This window comes from Hyperoodon ampullatus (assembly GCF_949752795.1).
Source record: "Hyperoodon ampullatus genome assembly, chromosome: 9".
NCBI lineage: Eukaryota > Metazoa > Chordata > Mammalia > Artiodactyla > Ziphiidae > Hyperoodon > Hyperoodon ampullatus.
Window position 1 is genome coordinate 61,646,538 of NC_136922.1, and position 20,465 is coordinate 61,667,002.

General features: G+C 42.6%; 1 protein-coding gene across 1 annotated transcript in view; it reads right to left on the reverse strand.

Moving 5' to 3' along the window:
* CPVL (carboxypeptidase vitellogenic like) overlaps positions 1-20,128 on the reverse strand; it is a gene marked incomplete at both ends in the record, with an annotated part of 97,442 nt that extends 77,314 nt beyond the window's left edge. Inside the window, 2 exon segments of the mRNA XM_079711132.1 lie at positions 20,015-20,047; positions 20,051-20,128. Of these exon segments, the coding sequence (XP_079567258.1) occupies positions 20,015-20,047; positions 20,051-20,128 (111 nt within the window).
* Positions 20,129-20,465: the final 337 nt, after the last annotated feature.

Sequence of the window (20,465 nt, forward strand, 5' to 3'; positions counted from 1 at the left end):
CTGCTGCCTCATCCATCAAAGGGCAATAATGCTCACCTCACAGGCTTGCCCAAGGGCCCTAATGAGAAAATGTATCATGAAATGATATTGTCAAGTCTACTGTGCTGAATAAATATAACCACCTCTGCCCTAGACTGCCTGGCCCCAACTGTGTGTTTTGTTTGAACAAGTGACTTTTATCTCCCCTCCAATCCGCTATCTTGCTATTCAATATCACTCCCCAGGACCACCTTCCACTTGTATTCACTCAGCAGTAGGAGAGTATTAGAGATGGAGACAGGATGGAATCTAGATGGAAGTAGTTCCAGCCTCCCGGGCGTGTGAGATACTGTGAGTCCATCCATTCCAGCGGACCTCCAGCCCCCCACTTCCTTCCTATCGTGCACATGAGCTTCTAGAAGCCCTGGAGAGCTACCCATGAGCCAGTGGTCCTCAACCTTGGCCACTCATTAAAATAAATTGGAGAGCTTTTTATAAAAAAACTACTGCTTAGGCCCAAATCCCAGCGATTCCAATTCAACTGGTCTGGGGTGAGGCAGGCATCAGTCTGTTTTAAAAGCTCTGTTTTAAAAGTGGTTAAATGTACAGGCAGGGCTGAAAATCTGTGAGGGTGATGGAGAGTTTGCCCTCTTGGATGCCGAGGGCCCTCTGATCTCCACCCTATCCTCCCCTGCTTTTCATGTCCCTTCCTGTGACCTGGCATATTGATGGGACCTCCGGGCTCTCAGAAAAATAGGCTGACCCTGAGAGGCCACACTACAAAGTCAAGTCCAACACCTCGGTGCCAAACAGCTTTATTATGCGACTTTGAAGCACAGGACACTGAATTCTTGGAATGCTTAAATAATAGGATATCTGCACACACACCTCCAACCTCAGCTGACCCTGCTCCTCAAATTTACTTTCCTGAAGGAGGTGAATGAGCTCAACAACCTCTGAAGAAGCTCATTTTTTAAAAGAAAACTCCACGCACACATCTTCTTACTCTGATGAGCCAACAAACCCGTGAACTAATACTACCCTTATCTGGAATGAAATGCAAAAGTCAGATGCTGGAAAAGAAAGGTTCACATGTACATCGCAAAAAGCCCTGGAGTTAGTTATAACACTGCCTGCGGACTTCTGTAATATGCTATGACATCACAATGTCATGACATATAACAATAATTATGTCAATCATAATGGCATAAAGTTATTATGTGATAATTCCTTGGGTGATATATTCAGCTCTCAGTTGTGAGAATGAAACCCTTCTCCCACTCGCTACCCCCCATTTAGGAAAGAATAAAAGTAAATGAAGACACCCTGAACAAAGCCACACTGCAAAACTTAGGATCAAATGAAGTAAGAAACAACTGCTTTACTTCATTTACAGATTTACAAAATTCAGGACTTTTAAAGTACTTATTATTTTGAAACTATAATTCAAGAGTGTATGAAATAAGAGAGAGAATGTGTTTATTTTTGTCAAAATTTTAAAAATTTTTACTTAAAGCTTTTCATATTATAAAGAAAGTACTTATTCTTAATTTTTTTCCAAAGAGGGTATAAAAAAAGTTCCCCTTGCCCCACCAATCCTATTCCCTAGAGATGATCATAGAAATATTTAGTCTTCCAGATTTTTCTCTATACCCCACCTCACCTCCCCACATGTACATATACACGTATCTTATAGATGTTACATATGCGATATACATAAGCACTTTTTAAAAAAAAAAAAGAATCAGTCTATACATAATATTCTATATTTGCTGTATTCACTTAACAACATGTTGTGGAAATTTCTTCGTATCAGTACATATTACCATTTGGCTGAATAGTCCGACACACTGAATTTACAACAATGTATTAATTCATTTAACATATAACATGAACAGGCATTATTCTAGGGCTGGGGATTCAGACCAGCTCCACTCATGGACAGGAAGGATACTTAATGATTAAGAGCATGGGTTTTGGCACCAGACTGCCAGGGTATGAATTTTAATTATTTGATTTTAGAACTGTGTGACCTTGGGCAAGTTACTTAACATCTCTGTGTCTCAGTGTCTTCTGCTTAAAAATAATAATAATAATAATGTCTATCGTACAGGATTGCTGTGCAGATTCAGAGTTAATATATGCCCAGCAATTGAACAGTTCCTGACATGTCTACTTAAGTGTTAGCTCTGATTGCTTTTCTGATAAGGTGGGAAGACAGGTAATAAATAAATAAGCAGGTGATTTGAAAGAACAATGGAGAGACGTTAGATTGAACACTTAAAGAAGTCCTCTGGTGATGGGCTAACATTTGAGCTGAGACCAGAAAGGTAGTAATCCCCTACTGATAAAAATTTATATATTTAATTTAAAAGAAAATAAAATCTCTACTAATGACATATAGGCCAGATTAGTGTAGCAAGAACTGATGATCAAAAAGAAGGGACAAGGAAATTCTAAATATAAAAGAAGGGACAAAGGAATCATAAATAGTTAAGTGAGAAGTCTTTCTAACAACAGAAGGGTGGGCACACAGGTCCCACAAATCTGCCCTCTTCTTGGTGAGCAAGAAACTATGGCTTTGCCTCAGAAGTCCTTTCAATTCTTCTGGTGACCCCTGGTGGCCAATTCATGAACTTGGACATTCCTCCCTCAGGGTTTGTTCCTAAAGGAACAGCCCAGGAGGCAGGTTATCTATTGTTTTTTAGATCCCTACTGAAGTAAATTTCAGTCTCTCACATTAGCACATTCCACTATTTATTCACTATGATAGTGAAAAAACCTACCCTATGCCTTAATAGATTGCCATTCGAAGTAAGTAAAATATTTGGTTTAACATTCTGTACTTAAAAGAGATTCTTAGAAACACCCAGCTTTTTCCTTTCTCCTTGCTTCTAAGTGAGCGTAGAGGAGACTCTATATGGGAACTCTAATGAAATGAAACCAGTACTCAACCCTCCTGCCCTACTGCTTCCCAGGTGGGTAGCATCCCCTTATGTTCTGAGTCTTCCTTTTCATCCCTGCTCCCCATCAAACCATACCCATCTTCATTCCGTCCTCCCAGGCCCTCCTCTACATCACGTGGTAGAGATAACCTTCTACTCAGGCCTTACACATAATCACTGAAGTAGTACATTCATACATCGGGGCCAGGGGAGCACTAAAGATTTGCCGATTTCAGTACTCTCAGGTAACAACATTGTATTTTACACAGAGGACTTGCTGGAGTAACTCTAGGGAATCTTAGGTACCCAACAAGTATGGGGGCAATATTTTCTGCCAATGCCTAGGGCTGGGTACATATTCTAGCCACCCTCTTCCTGAACCCCCAACAAGGAACACCACACTTTGTAAGAGAAAACAGCAACTTAACCACTATAGACCCAAATCAATGTACCACTTAAAATAAGAAGTGCAATTAGTAAATTAATTAAGGCTCCCCTCACACTTCTATATGCAGAGGCTGATCATTTTTGGTTTAAGTAATGTGTTCTGTCATAATGGAAGTCATTAGTACTCCAAGTAAATGTCTTGAAATTCCCTCAAGTATGTTTGAATGGACTCCCATTTTGCCACACAGATCCCAGTTCAGCTGCTACACTAATGGTATTAATCAAGACAAAGCTTTTTATTTAAAGTAATTGGTTTTGTGCCTAGAATTGTTAACTAGGTACCTAACAACATTTTTAAATAGTATTTTAAAATTAGTTTATTTATTTTTGGTTGTTTTCAGTCTCCGTTGCTGCACGCGGGCTTTCTCTAGTTGCGTCGAGCAGGGTCTACTCTTCGTTGCGGTGCATGGGCTTCCCATTGCAGTGGCTTCTATTGTTGCAGACCACAGGCTCTAGGCACGTGGGCTTCAGTAGCTGTGGCATGCGGGCTCAGTAGTTGTGGTGCACGGGCTTGGTTGCTCTGCAGCATGTGGGATCTTCCCGGACCAGGGATCGAACCCGTGTCCCCTGCATTGGCAGGTGGATTCTTAACCTCTGCGCCACCAGAGAAGTCTCCCTAATAACATTTAAATTCTACATACATACTCCCAACACATGCAAACAACTTGCTTAAGACATTCAGTGCTTTTCAGGGGAATTTTACTTACAGCGGTTGGTTTTGACCACTCACTTAAAACTTCCTATACAATGATTATTGCCACTGCACTCATTAATTTGAGCCAACTCACATCCCACTAGAATTCTCTTTACCTTTCTCCTCGTTAACCTTTCTACCTGGCTCTCATTCCTTCATGAGGTAATTCTGGCTTCTCTGTGCCTCCTTTAAGAAAGTTGGACACTAGAAGGAATGGGGGGAGGGTGTTAGAGAAAAGGCCTGACTTTCCTTTCTTAATGCATAGAAAGAAATTGCTGAAAAGGTTGCTTTCTTCTCCATGTTAAAATTTCATTTCTCAAAGGGAATCAGGCATGCAAAGGTTTCTTCAAAGACTGAATATATCTATGGATGGGATAATCTGTAATTTATCTTTTTAAGCTACTTTCTTTTTGATTTGTCTCACTCCACCTACCTTCTACTTTTCTAGGTCTCTGATGCCATTAGTACATAGCAAAGAGAAGATAAACAGTGAAAGTTAAGAAGATAAATGTCTGTGACCTCCACATCTTTACTGTTACTAGTGGATTTGTAGCCATCCATGGTAGACATATTTTAAGAGATCTGTCCAGACCACATTCCCTTCTCTAAGAATTGACTCTCCATTCACCAATGGAAAGAGCCCATTAGCCATGTTTATTATCACATGACCTAGCAACCTCAGCCTCAGCTGATTGGACCAAGAAAGAACACCTGACCCAAACTGGGCCAATCACACTTTGCCCCCAGGAGAAGTGCTAGTTAATCTCTGTTGCTTGCACAATCCAAGGACAGATAGGCTTGGAAACTGTAGGGCAGCCATCTTCTGCCAAATGCCTGTAGAAGCAAAGCAAAGTTGATCTGCAACGAAGCACAGATGAGTGATCCACTGGTCTTGACAGAATAAGGCTGAGACAGAAAGACTGGCTGCCCTGGCTCCTGACGCCTTCTCAGCAAACACACAGTAATTTTTCTATTTTTTTAACTACTATTTTTTCAACCTGGAAACACTGACCTTCAATTCTGTTACACGTTCTAGTGTTTGCCCTGGCCGCCATCAGCCGTGAGTATCATATCCAGCCCAGGGCAAGAGTAGGGGCAGAATGCCAGAGGGGTCTGCTTCCCCCTGAGCCACTTCCTCAGTGTTCGCCAAATGCCTGCATGCTAGGTAGGCTTCCTGTGTCCACAAAGGAACAGGGAGATTTTAACATAAAGGGGTATTCATTATAATGGGAGCATAACCATAAATATATAAAGAGAACTCTAAAGCGTATCCTGGGCTGAGGGAGAATGTCCACGGATGGACAAACTTATAAGGTGGGGCGCGGCCCTCCCCAAGGCTATGGTCCAGACCTTGTTGGGTAGCTGAGAAGTTCACTGAGGTGCCCAGGCAAAGCTAGCCAACAACCCCTGGGCAAGTAGGAAAGGCCTCCTGGACAGTGGGCTGTGGTGGCAGGGCCGGGAGTGCAGAGGAAGTCAGGATGTTGGGAGCCTCCTTGCTTGAAGGAAGGCACACAGCCAGGAGTGCACGGTGTCCACGTCAGGAGGGCTGTGGGAAGCCACTCTCCGGGACGCAGGTGGTCCAGGCTGGTGAGAGGGTGCCAGAGAAAGCTGGGCTGTAGGAAGCCTGCTCGCTGGCAAGACCTGGGATGAATGGTGTCTATGTTGCGAGGGCCATAGTCAGGTGGTCACTGGGACAGAGTCCAGACTGTAAGCTTGCTGAGGGTCTTCGCGGTCTGGGTGCCCAGCTAAGGCAGAGCGCCACTGGCTGTCCCTCCACACTCACTGCTGACAGACTGCGCAGCAGGGCCAAGAGAAAGCAAAACAGGACAAAGGGCCAGGAAAAGAAGCCAACTTCCTCCTGCAATGTCCCTCCAGCACCCTCTACTGATAAAGCTTAATATCGTGTTCACTGAAAATTCAATACATGTTAAGTTGATCAGTTATTATTTGAACATAGGGAGTATAAGAAAATACATTTGGAGATTACACTAGAGAAAAAATGCAGGAAATAGTCCATAGGGAACCTAGTGTGTTTAATAAAGTTGTTTAAAAATTTATAATAGATTATACTTGTTCGTGGAAACCAATCTGGAAAGCATAAAACAGACAGAAAAAACAAGTTGTTTTAATCCTCCTAGCCTAAAATCATTGTGAACATTTTGATAGCATTTGTATTCTTGCTTTTATATTATGATTTAATATGTAAATAGATTTGCTTTTGTCTTCAAAAAAAATATCGTGTTTGCTGAATAGGAAAAATGTTTAAAACTCTAGTATTGTGGAGTAGGTAAGAGGGTAGAATTGGAGCCGACAGGCAAAAAACAAAAAAAAACTGTACAAAAAACACAAAAGCGCACACACACATACACATACACAAAACCAAAAAAACTGGTACAGTAGTCACCACTCCAGAAGTTCTTTATGTCACAAGGTATCACAAACATTGCCCAAAAGTACATGACAAGAGGCTCTATGAGCTATCTAATGCTGTGTAACACGTCTCTAAAATTTAGGGGCTGAAGACAATAATAATCACTTATTATCTCTCTTGCTTTCTGTGGGACAGGAATTTGGGGCTATCTGGCTGGACAGTTATGGCTCAGGGTCTCTCATGAGGTTGTAGTCAAGATATCAGCCGGGGCTGCAAGTTGTCTGAAGGCCTGACTCCAATGTTGACTGGAGGGTGGAGGCCTCACTTCCTCTCCAATAGAGTTTGTCCATATCACTGTTTTAGCATCCTTCCAGCATGGCATCTGGATTCCCTCAGAGTGAGTGGTCCAAAACACCAAGGCAGAAGCAGCATTGTTCTTAATGGTCCAGGCTTGGAAGTCACACATCATCATTTCTGCTATTAATGTGTGGGTCACTAAGGCGAGCCTTGATTCAGTATGGAAGGGGACTCCACAGGAGAACACATACCAAGAAATGAAGATCACTGGGGACTCTCTTGAAGGCCAGTTACCACAGAGGCCACAAATTCAAGAGTTCATTCACAAACCAGAGTTCTCGGATGCTTTTATAACTTTGGTTGCACATTTAGGGATGTTTTGTAGGCAAGCCGACTAAAACTATAGATACCATAGAATGTAAGACTGGGAAGGGACCTTAGGAATCAACTTTAACATCTTTATTTCTCTATGAGAAAATGGGGGCTCAGAGAGTATAAATGCCCTGTCCCAAGTTGTACAGTGAGGAACCGCAGACCTGCAACTAGAATCCCAGTTTCTTGACCTCTAGTTCTCTCTTCCCAAATTCAAGTGCACTGACAACTGCGCTGCAATCACCGTGGAGCTTGATAGAAATACTGATCCCTGGGCCCTCTCCAGATCAAATGAATCAGAATCTCTGCTGGGAGGGGCCACACACTGAGCTGGGGAATCTACCATATTTGTAAAGCTCCACAGGTATGTCTGACGAGCTATAGCAAATTTGGGAGCTACTGCTCTCTACCACCCTGACTGTTACTGAAGCAGTCCAGACACCCAGAGGAGGGAGTGAACTGAGTTTGTGCAGAGGCCCCGTGGAGCCCAATTCCATGTCTGCACTCCCTGGGTGGGCTTTCCTACTGGCTTCCAGGGACCCTTGGGGACCCGCTCTCCTGCTCCCAGAGAGAATGCCTTCTGCTTTGGCCATGAGCATCAGAGTGGCTCACTGTCCCTGCACCGCACTGTGGATTTGTGGACCTGGACTGTGTTCGCCTAATCCCTGTGCTTTCTTGCTTTTCCTGGTGTCTGGTTAAGCAGGGTCAGCACCTGCCTGATCCCGAGAGGGAGAGAGCACCTCAAATGTTGCCTCCAGGTGCCTCCCATGCCTCAGCCTATTCTGGCCTTGCTGACTCCTCCGTATGATACGGACCTTACCTTTCTCAACCACCCAATAGTCAGATTCCAGGAATCCCAGCCACTGTCCTCGGTTCAAGGAGCAAGATGGGGCCCTGAGTAAAGGGGCTTAGGCCCAACTCTCAACATCTCAGATTTTGACTCTATGACAGTTGAATAATCTACAGGTTTTAGCTAAATGCATCCAATAAATTACCTCTATTCCTATATCTATGAAACAAAGTTCAATGCTGGATATCTTTTTCCAATGAAAAGGATGCTAATATCAAAAAATAATAATCCATATGCCTTTTTATATTCTTGAACATGAAAAATCCCAATTTCACTTTGTAATTTCCTTACCCAGTAACAATTAATCCACATTCTTGGCTGGCATCCAACTCCTTCCAATTTGGAATTGCTCCTTATCTCTTGCCTTCTTTAAACTCCCCAACTGTGTCTGATTTTGTTCTGTAGAGTATTTGTGTTAATACGAGGAAAACTAACAATAATAATGATGATGATGATAATAATGACATAATAACAGCCACTCTACTTACTATGTATCTAAGAGCAACTCGACTTACTATGTATCAGACACCTTTCTGAGACTTTATCATATTATCTCATTTCTCTCAAAGCCATTGTACAGTAGGTATTTTGATTCTCATTTTAAAACAAGGAAACCAATGCTCAGAGAAGTGAAGAATGTGCCCAAGGAAGGTCACATTTGGTATAAGGAGTGGAGCCAAGGTTTTATCCAAGCCTGACTAACTCAAGAGCTATACTTTTCACGGCTGTAATCTATTGCCTTTCATGACTAGTTTTCTCAGGATCAACACGGGATGATCAAGAGCAAAGATTTCTCCACCAGAGACCTCATTTTAAAATCTAATTCTGCCCATTTCTAGTTGAGTAACTTGGGGCTAATTATCTAATCTGTAATCCTCTTCATCTGTAAAATGAGGACAATAATTCCCTCCTCATGTGGTTTTAGTAAGGTCTTAAGAAGAAAATGCACAGTGCTTTATTAGCACATAGTCAACGTTCAGTTAAGAGCAGCTATTTTAACTGTTAACATTTTTATTGGCTTCACTGTACTTTTTTTTTTTTTTTTTGCGGTACGCAGGCCTCTCACTGTTGTGGCCTCTCTCGCTGCAGAGCACAGGCTCCGGACACGCAGGCTCAGCGGCCATGGCCCACGGGCCCAGCCACTCCGCGGCGCATGGGATCCTCCCGGACCGGGGCACGAACCTGTGTCCCCTGCATCAGCAGGCGGACACCCAACCACTGCACCACCAGGGAAGCCCTGTACTTTTAAAAAATAAATTTATTTATTTATCTTTGGCTGAGTTAGGTCTTTGTTGCTGCACGCGGGCTTTCTCTAGTTGTGGCGAGCAGGGGCTACTTTTCATTGCGGTGCGTGGGCTTCTCATTGCGGTGACTTCTCTTGTTGCAGAGCATGGGCTCTAGGCATGCGGGCTTCAGTAGTTGTGGCTCGTGGGCTCTAGAGCGCAGGCTCAGTAGTTGTGGTGCATGGGCTTAGTTGCTCCGTGGCATGTGGGATCTTCCTGAACCAGGGATTGAACTGGTGTCCCCTGCATTGACAGGCGGATTCTTAACCACTGAGCCACCAGGGAAGCCCTTCATTGTACTTTTTATTCCATGCAAAGTGCCTATTAATTTCTCTTGTAGATTGCTTCCCTAACTGCACACCGATTTCAAGTTCTGGAAACCATTATGCACTGATTTGTATATGTAACAGGGGAGCTTCACAGAAATAACAGGAAAAGAAAATTAATTTCAGAAACAGCAGTCCAAAAAAATACTCAGAGGATATTACAAGTGTGGCACCCTTCCTGGGTTTTTCATTTTCTCTACCTTCAGTTTTTTTAAGGGGTCACTTCTCTCCTGATGATCATATCAGCTGCTTCCCTGTGACAGGAAACAAACTAGTATTTCTGCCAAATGAAAGGAACTCTCTTCCATCTCGGTGACCACTGCTTCTCCTTCTCGCATGCTTTATCTCCTTCACCTAAACTTGCCTGGTCCATAATTTACAGCCTGACTGGCTCGGCAGGAATGGTTGCCTTGAGGCCTCGGAGACCTGACTGTGCGTGTGGGCTCCCCTGTAAAGAGGTCTTGGAAAAATCTATCCCAGCTGCCATGTGGTGACACCTAGTACCGTCTGTGGTGACAGCTGTCAATGGTGCCATCTTTTCATCTCTGCCTCTTCCTGAAGCTCAGTCTATCACTTCCAGCAGAATACTATGTGTTTAAGCATCTTCTTTCCTACTGTGGTGGTGTTGTTTTTATGTCTTCTGGGATCATCTTAGAATGTATTTAGGGCTATAATTCTGGGCCCAAAAGAACATAATCTGGTCAGGGGGTGCATAGGTAGGTCTTCATTTAATTAAAAGGGAGGCCCCAATAGCACAGTTATTGTTTACTGCAGGGGGTTTCAGTCTGGAAACCAGGAGTGGGTATAGCAGACCCTAAGCCCACTTCCCTGACTAGCTTTATAGTCCCAGAGAATCACCAATGTCCTAGGTAAAGCTGTTCACCTCTCAGAGGCAACCTAAAAAGGAAAAGACTGGGTCTTTGTTTGGTTTTCATTTGATCACTTCCCTCAACATTAATTGCTGTTTTCACAAATCTGGATCATTACTAAAAAAAAAAGCCACCACGTAGAAGTCAATGGGGAACTTACTGGTATCATAACCAGCCACCGAAGCAGAAGAGAGAGTAAGGAATCAGGTTTGGCAGGGCTGGGGTGGAGGTGGGAGAGGCAGAGGGTGCAGCGGAGGTGTGGAGCCCCGGCAGGACTTAGAGGAATACCAAGCAGGATTAGGAGTGCTGACCCCACAGGCTGCACTCGCCGCCTCAGTCCTCCATTCTAGCCCTCATCCTAGGCGGATGCGTGGGACAACATATCACCTCTATCGGGGTTTGCCTGCTCTAGGTGTTTCCAATAAAAGGAGTGTGGGCCACTTTGGGGCCAGGAGCACTGAACCCAGGGTGGTAGCCTGTAGGCTACAGTGATGGTTTCTCAAGTGTGGTCCACCTGCTAATTCTACAACTTGCTGGCCTCTCCCAGTTTACAAGTCAGAATCTCTGGGGGAATGTGAAGATCATTCCTAAGTACAATAAAATGTGAGGATCACTGAGAGAGAACATACTGCAAATCACTAATCCAGGTAAAATTTTCAAGTATCCATTTTGCACAGAATAATGGCCTCCAAAGATGTCACATCCCAAACCCCAGAATGTGTGAATATGTTAAGCTACATGGTAAAGGGGAATTAAGGTTGCAGATGGAATTAAGGTTGCTAGTCAAATGACATTAAAACAGGGAGAGTATCCTGGATTATCCAGGTGGGCCCAAAGTAATCCCAAGGGTCCTTAAATGAAGAGGGAGGCAAAAGACAAGAGGCACAGAAGGTGATATGAGTATGGAGTCGGCCAGAGTGATGCAATGTGAGAAGGATTCAACTCACTGATGGGACAACATATCACTTTGGAGAAAAGGAGCCATGAGCCATGCTTCTTTGGGGAAAGGAGCCATGAGCCAAGGAATGCCAGCAGCCTCTAGAAACTGCAAAAGGCAAAGACATGCATTCTCCCCTGGAGCCTCCAGAAGGACCACAGCCTTGCTGACACCTTGATTTTAGGCCAGTGAGACCGGTGTTGGACTTCTGACCTCCAGAACTGTGAAGTAATAAATCTGTGTTGTTTAAGCCACTAAATTTGTGCAAATTTGTACAATAGCAATAGAAAACTAATACAACTCCTATCCATGATAAATGCCTGTATTCATGATAAATGCCTGTATTCAATGATATGGATAGATGCGATATCACAAACCATACAGTATGGTTTCTGAAAGGCATGGAGTTTAAGGGACTTCCAAGAACATGAAGAAAATTTCCACCTGTTGAAAACAGGTCATCCTTCTAGGCTTAATTTATCTCCTCAAGATAGCTGTGCTGGATATTGGGATATTTACTTGGTTGCTTCTGAAGATCCAGTCTCTACTCTGCTCTGTGCCCTGGTAGGCAGATCTCTATGGACCAGACTCCCTTGCCCTTTGGTTTCCAGCTGGGTTCCCCCAATGGGAGGTACCAGCAGGAGAGTCTAGAGGTCACTCAGGTACCAGCCTTGCACTTGTACAACCCTGAGAATGAGTCTGGCCTTAAATTTTGTGCTCTAGGCACCCTACTTGCCTCACTCAACGGTAACAATGAGGAAGAAATATGTAAGGGGTCCAGGAGAAGCCTTCCCAGAGTGGGTGACAGCCTGAAAACTGCTATGAGCTCCAACTATAAAGTATCTAGAATTCCTCCCCATTTCTTATATGCCTCCTTCCACCCACAACTACCTGGTGAACTGTCAGAGGCCATGGCTGAGAAAGTAGAAATGAAAAGTTAAGAAAATACGATCCAACAATACCAAGAGAAGCAATTTAGTTCAAGCAATTTACCCAGTCATTATATATGCAATGCTGTTATATGCAAATCACACGCAAATATAAACACTACCCTCCACAGGAGGGTAACCTTTTTTTGTTTTCTCTGGATTCTAAAGCAAATTCAATTTGGAAAATAAAAATAGAAAATTACCCTGAGTTGGGATAAAATTTGCTTATGCATCTCACTACCTCTTACAATAACCCCAATAGTATCCATAAGCCTAAAGTAATTTGTTCCTGCTGAAGAACTGTGACCTTGACGTGAGCTAAACAGAATTGCTAAAGTACAAGCATATACGAACCTGTGTCTGTATGGATGTGAGAAGGTAAATAGCCCCCTCATCCAGGAAGCCATCCTGGGTCACTGGTCCTCCCCACCCCTCCCCCAAAGGCCCACAGAGTGAGTTCAGTTCTCTCTCCTCTGTATCCCCACAGAGCACTACTCAGTAAATGGGTATTGGACGCATGAAGGAGTGAGTGTAAGAATGATAATTGGCACAGCAAAATCCATAGACAGAGCAGCCAAATAAGACTACAATTGACTAAATTTAAACAGGCTTAGACATGCATCACCTGTGAACTTCAGGAATCTCCCCACTCCTTATCCTTCCTTGGCTCCCCAAGGCCCAACCCTGCCCTCAAGTATTTTTAGAACAAAACAACAAAAAGATAGGAAGAAGACTGTGGCAGGAAGAAGGTGGCAGCATTAATATTCTGAACAAGGCTGCAAGGAATTTAGAAGCCGGACCTCCCCCACTAACGTTTGTTTCCTGCACATAAACAGGAACACCACGCAGAGTCACTGGCACTTATTTTTAGAAAAAAAAAATCTAAAAGATTTAAAAGGAAAGAAAAGAAAAGCACCCTTAGGTTGGTTGTAAACCAACGTTTCTACCTGAAGCAACAGAGTCAGCTCTTGAGCGTCAGTGTCCTGTGAGGGCGCTGTTGCAGGCCTACCTGAGCTGGAAAGAACCAGAAGAAAAGGCTGCTGTTGTCTTATTCACAATGATGTAGCCGGAATAACTTGTCAAATTCCATCCTGGGAAAGGAGCCACCGAGCTCAACCGTCTCCCTAGTAGGGGAAAAAAAATTTACCCGAGGATTAGACAAATAATAAATATGGGGTGAGCCATCTCCATCTTGGCCAGACTTCTCCCAGGGGCCAGGTTTGGAATGAAGTGATCAGAAAGGCTACAAGGGGATTGGTATAAAGGTGTTTACTGGTAGCAACTTCTAGCCTGCCCTGGCCAGTGCCATATATTCAAAATTCACCATTTAGCCAAGGGCAAGTGACATTTTAAACCTTGTTTTTTGGTTCATATCTTATGAACTATAATAAGATTTTTTTTCAGAAGAAAAGAAAATCACCTATCCTCAGCTCCACTCTAAAGAGTAAACCAAGGTGTTCACATGGGGCTACCTGGAAGGCCAAGGCAGGATAAAGTCACCTAACCCCAAAAGGTGGGGTGGTGGTGGTGAAAGAGAAATAACAGCTAAGGAGCTCTCAGCCTGGGGGAGGCCTGTGTTCTCCACACTCTTCTTGTGGTGAAAGCAAAGGGCCTGTCACTTCCACTAAGGGAAATGGACCGGGCATGTGGGGAGTAAGAATGACTGGGGCCGGCTGGGGAGGGTGGGGAGAGGCAGGCAGTGAGACTGTGGGTGATCACGTGGCTACTCAGAAGGAGCCAAATAGGACAAGGGGCAGCTGTAGAGGGCAGAGGTCCTGGTTTTCTAAGGGCAGCAAAAGGACAGGGACAGGGAGGAGGAAAGAGGGAATGCTCAGAGAGGTGAAGCGCCCAGGAGTAAACAATACTATTATCAATAGAGCTAACACCTACAAGGCCACTATACCAAGGGCTTTACATTACGTGGTAGGTATAATCATTATCTCCACTTTACAGATGAGAAAGCTGAAGCACAGAGAGGTTAAGTAACTTGCCCAAGGTCACACAGCTAGTAAAGGAGAGCTGGGATTTAAACCCAGAAGTCGGGCTGCGGAGTTAGCCCCTGCCCCTACCCTGCTACACTGCATCTCAGCTAGAGAGTTAGTCAAAAGGTATGAGAAGCAGGGAATGGAGGGGGAAGCAGTGATTAGGAAAGGAGTGGAGAAGGAACAGTAAACAGGTAGGAAGCAGGGTGTGGTGGGGAAGTCTGGGTGAAGAAGAGTCCTTTAGGGGGAACAAAGCAAAGTGTCCCCAATAGAAACAAAATTGTTCAAGAAAAGCTACTTAAGTCTGAGACTTATTAAGTTGGAGACTGTTTAGTAGACAGTAGGTAAGGAAGCTCGATCCTACTCATGTGCCACCAACTAAAGATGTCTTCAGTGGGGTACCAGAGCCCATGGGCCCTGGAGTGCTAATTGACATCTCTTCCCAACTCGGCGTTCAGTGACAGCACAGATAGGATGCAGGAAGCCATGGTGTCAATGTGGATACTGATTTGTCCACCCTGGGCTTTGTGTGAGGATCAAATGAAAACATGCATATGACCCTTGAGCACAGAGATGGACATAAAATAAGGGCTCAGGCAAAGAGAGGGATGATTCTCATTAGCCTGTGGGCTACCCCAAGAATAGTCTAGAAGACTTTGCCTTTTTGAGGCTCAGTCCAGTTCCCCTAGGAAAGATTGTCTAATCCAACCTCTTTACCTCTTCCCCATTCTCTTCCCAATGAGATCTATCCCTCCCCACCACAAAAAAAAAAAAAAAAAAGACAAAGAAAGATTTTAAGGAAAAGAAAAGGGAGGTGTTTTGGGGAAAGTGGTATGTGCCTGCCCTTCCCATCCCCCACCCTTCCCTCTTCCCATCTTTGCTTCCACTCTCAATTAGCCCACAGAAAGGTCACCTCCAGGGCTGGGCAGCCTTTAAAACACTTCTTTTGGCCTTTTTTTTTTTTTATTGAGGTGTAATTGACATACAACATGACATTAGTTTCAGATATATAACATGATTGAATATTTGTATATGTTGTGAAATGATCACCGCAATAAATCTAGTTAACATCCGTCATCACACACAGCTACAAATTTTTTTCTTGTGATGAGGACTTTTAAGCTCTACTCTCTTAGCAACTTTCAAATAGCAAGACAGTATTATTAACTACAGTTACCGTGCTGTGCATTGCATCCTTGGAACTTATGTCTTTTGTAGCTGGTAGTTTGTACCTTAAAACACTTCTGAAATATTTTTCACAAAACTATTAATCTTCTCAAAATCCAACAGAGATCCCCCCCCGAAAAGGAGGGCAGAGAACCAAAGGCTGAAGCGTTGGGAATGAGTGAGATGTGAATCCCAGAGGGCTAAGTGAGCGTTTGAGAAAGACAGAGAAAAATGAGAAAGGTCAAAGTGGAATGAGAAAAAGAGAAAACATATAACAGAAAGGAGCTGGAGGGAATGGACTATGGGAGATGGGGTGATTGAATCAATCTATCTCTCTGAGACCAGCACAACACAAGGTCCGCTGGCCTGCTCTGAAAATGACTCAGATGCTTACCCAGTCCTCCCTTCTGCGCATTGTAAAGTTGTTTCTCTGCTGCCTTATACTGACTGGGGTATACTTTCTACCTTCCCTCCTGGATCAGGGGCTATTGGGAAGCAGGGAATTTGTCTTGTTTATCTTTGTACCCCCAGGGACACAGTATGCTGATTTATACACTTAAGACATTCGATACACATTTGTTAATGAATAGATGTGAATGAATGAACTAATACATGACACACTGGCAATGCACTAGGATTAGCTTATTTCTACAAAACCTCCTAAGGCAGGCAGGCCTTATTAAGATCTCAAGAAATTTAGAAAAACTTTTCTCTGCCCCACAAAACAGTGTTTCATCCTGTTTTAAATTTCCTTTAACTAAACCCCAGTAAAATAAAAGTTCTTTCAACTAAACTGATCTTTTGCATTTTCAAATGTCCCCGATCATCCTTCTAGAATCTATTAATGGAATGTGGAAAATAAACTCCCAAGATGGAGGAGTTTCTTTCTTCCTGGAACCGTGACTCATAATACAAATGTTGAAAACAGTTGAAAAAAGGAAAAAGGTTTTCTTTGAAGCGACTTCACTTCCTACTTGTTATTTACTGTGCTTACCAGTGCTTGTAATGGTAACACTTTCAAAAAAATTAGAGTATGACCAAAGAAGGGCTCAAACCAGTTAATCAGGCACTTCATATTTGCAAAGACTTGCATCATCATCAGAATGGACAGGACACTACCAGGCCATAAGTAATAATAAATTAAGACCTAATAGCAAAATATTCTTTAAAGTTGGTGAAAAGGCAGTGTCTGGAAACATGCTAAAACTGGCCTCTTACATTTATTTTGTTTCAGAGAGTGAGGATTTATTCTAGCTGCAGAGAAAGCAAACATGCAATTACAGTTACATAAAACTAAGCCAGTTAGTTTATGTTGGGGATTTTTTTAAAAATTAAAATTTCCCTTGTCTTTTTGTGAATTACTGTTTATCTCAAAAATGTTCCATTACGATATTAAGACTCATGTTCCTAAGATTCTGACAGACTTGATAAACAAAAGGGATTCAGCGGAGTGAGCTGACCATCTGTCCAGAGCTTCCTGAACTTTCAGTAAAGCGGATGAATACAATTATCCTTAATTGTGTTCTCAGGACTGCAGTTGAATACCCAGATGTACCTGATTTTGGATTAGCCATTTAAAATTCTGTTCAAAGATTTTTGACAGAACTTTAGAAAGTGACATTACACCAGATTTAATATTTTAAATGTTGTCACTCCTCAGATGGTGATCTATCAGGCTTAGCACAAAAAAGGACAGAAGATAAAACTATCTCCCTCAGAATCTTTCTTTACTACTGCTGACACCCATGACCGTGAAATGCTTGTAGGCGAGAAATCCAGGAATGGGAGGGATGTGGACAATCTCTCAGACAGATTTCTCTGTATTCTTTGCACTTGTTCTACCAGATGTACGATTCAGAGACACCATGGCCACGTTGGCTTAATGCTCTGTTTAAGCTGTCTTACTCAGTATGCACAGGCCCTTTCTTATTTGCCCAAATCTTACCCTACACCCTCAAGTCTGGTCACATAGCACAGTGTTTCATACCTCAAGCTCTGGAGTCAGCAAAGATAGGTTTTGTTTTTTTTTTTTTTTTTTTTTTTTTTTTTTTTGCGGTACGCGGGCCTCTCACTGCTGTGCCCTCTCCCGTTGCGGAGCACAGGCTCCGGACGTGCAGGCTCAGCGGCCATGGCTCATGGGCTCAGCCACTCCGCGGCACGTGGGATCTTCCGGGACGGGGGCACGAACCCGTGTCCCCTGCATTGGCAGGCGGACTCTCAACCACTGCACCACCAGGGAAGCCCGAGAGGTAGGTTTTAATTCCAGATCTGCCACTTACTACCTTTAAATGGTCCTGGGCAAGACACCTAATTTCTCTGGGCTTTAGTTTTCTAATTTGTAAAATGGGAACAATAAGTATTCATTTTTCATTAGAGTTGCTGTAAGGATTAAAAGAGCTAATTTGTGTAAAGCATAACGCCTGAAACAGAGGTCTCAAATATAAATTCTACAAATATTTATTGAGTGCCTATTACATACAGCCACTGTGCCAGGTACTCGGGATACAATTACTACTAAATGTTATTTATTTATTGATATTATTCTTACTACTACTACTACTACGTTCTACCTGGATTATGCCAACCAACAGGGATAGCTTCCTTCTAAAAATTTCCAGCACTCCTTCCTCAAATGTAATACTTTAGAACTTTAGTATGCATTGCCTGATTCCTTAATTGTTTCATGTGTGTGCATCTGGTCACTCCAAAAGAGGACAAGCTTCTTAAACAAAGGAAAATAAATTATAGCAGGTGAATTACAGAGCGAAAGTCAGAAAATTTGGGTCTTAGACCCATCTCTACTACTATTACCTGTGTCCCCTTGGGCAAGTCATGTAAAATATTTGAGTCTCAAATTCCTCATCTGTGAATTGGCAGGGTTTGATTATGAGTATTTAACTCCTTTTCAGCTCTAAATGAAATGATTTGCTTTGATTTACTGTGAATAAACATAATCTAAGTCATCAGTATCCATGGAAGCCAAAAGGAAGGCATATGATCCAGTTTGGTGAATTTGGGCTAATGATATTTTGCCTCTTCATTTATGCCTAGTGATATCAGCCTATGCCATTGGGCTACCATCTTTTCATGACTTTTCTACATCAAGCAAAAATGAGTCTCTAAAAAAAAAAAAAAGACTACACAGCCTCACTACATTATCACTGACTATATTATCAAAGTGTTTCATCTTTTCTTAGAAAAGAGATAGTGAAACATGGAGCCAATGTGTATTTCAGACAAAGATATATGAGCAGGACTCCAATGCACCCTTAAGAGGGGAGAATATTTTGGTTTTAAATCAAACCAAAGACAAAAATGATGACAGCCTATTGACTATGAGAACTAAAGAAAAGTTGCTTTATTTTAAACTTCCATACAGAGTATATACATTTATTTTAGATCTTTAAAATGATCATTTCCCTAAAATTTCCAGTTTCAGTTCCACATTCCCATGAAATCTACCAACTTATCAGCCTCACAAGCATTAACTCTGCCTTCCCACTTGTGACTAGGGATAAACTCCGAAGCAAACACCAAGATCTCCATCCATGGATGCTCATCTCCTTCAAGAAAATGTCCCACAACAGACGTCCCACCCCAATCAACTTTCCCCTCTCTACTGGACTACTTCCATCATTATCTCCTACCCTCCATACCTCTCTTCCTGACCCTTCCTGACTCCATAACTCCCTCCAGCCACCACCCCATTTCTCTGCTCCCTTTTACAGACAGCTCTGCCTATATACCAGTTTATAGTTCAGGAGTGTCCTGAGGTCCAGGAAGATTACATAATTGATCCTACACAGTGATTTACCTAAGCATGAAGAAGCATTAAGGGCAGAGGCACGTCATAATTTTTAGTCTCTGATGACATCAGAAGACACTTTTTTTGTACTAATAATAGAAAAACCCACAAACTCTAAAGAAAAGCCATCAGCAAACACTAATATTTAGAGAGCAATTTACAGGTTATAAAGAGTTTTCACATGCATTTCCTCATATGATTCTCTTAACATCCCTGAGACTTGGGTGGGTTGTTTTTTCTCATCTTATTAATGAGGAAACTGAGTCCTAGGATGTTCAGGTAACTTACCAGGCAAAGGGGCCCAGCACAGTGGCTGTGAGCTTAGACTTTGGAATGAAGCTGTCTGGGTGTGAATCCTGCATCTACCAGCTGGTGTCTGTATGACTCTGGCAAGTAACTTCATCTCCTTCTGCTTTAGTTTTCTTGTGTGTAAAACAGATGCACTTCCTGGCTTGCTGCAATCCTAAAATGATTTTTATATCAAATGCTTGGAAGCAGTAACTGACACGTAGTAACCAATTGTAGACAGGCCCTATACTAGTTTTATAAATAGATATGCAGGGACTCAACCACTGGTTAATCTGACCCTGATGAACTTTCATTTTAGCTCTAAACTCTGATACTATATGACACCAAATCATTAATATTTGAAATAAAACAATTGAGTAAAATACTAGAATGTATTTTGGATCCTGTGAGACAACTGCTAAAAAAACACCCAACTGTTGAAACTATACCAGTGGTTTCTGATTTAAACTTACCTTCTGCAAACTTCCCAGCTTCAATATAAGGAGTTAGAAATAATGGCTGTCCTGGATCTCCTTTATGTGGTGTGGAAACATGGGATTTTCTGTATAAGGAGTGAAACAGCCCATCACCACCAGGGCTGAGCACCAACAGGGCCAGCAAAGCAAGCGCCTTTCACATGGCACCAACCGTTCTGTCTAGACCTAGGATGGAAACAATAACATTCCACAAATAAATACAGAGTAAATATTTACCAAGCCCCTTTACACGCAAGACATTCATTTAGTTACTCAAAGAAAAATATATATAAAGCTCTTTGCTAAGTACCTTAGATACAACCTAAATAAGATAGACCCAATCCTTGCTCACCCTGAAATTAACAGTCTAATGGAAGGCTATTCAAGGGATTTACAATGTAACTAAAGAAACGATTTGTATTTCTAAAACTGTGGTCTGGAAGGTAAA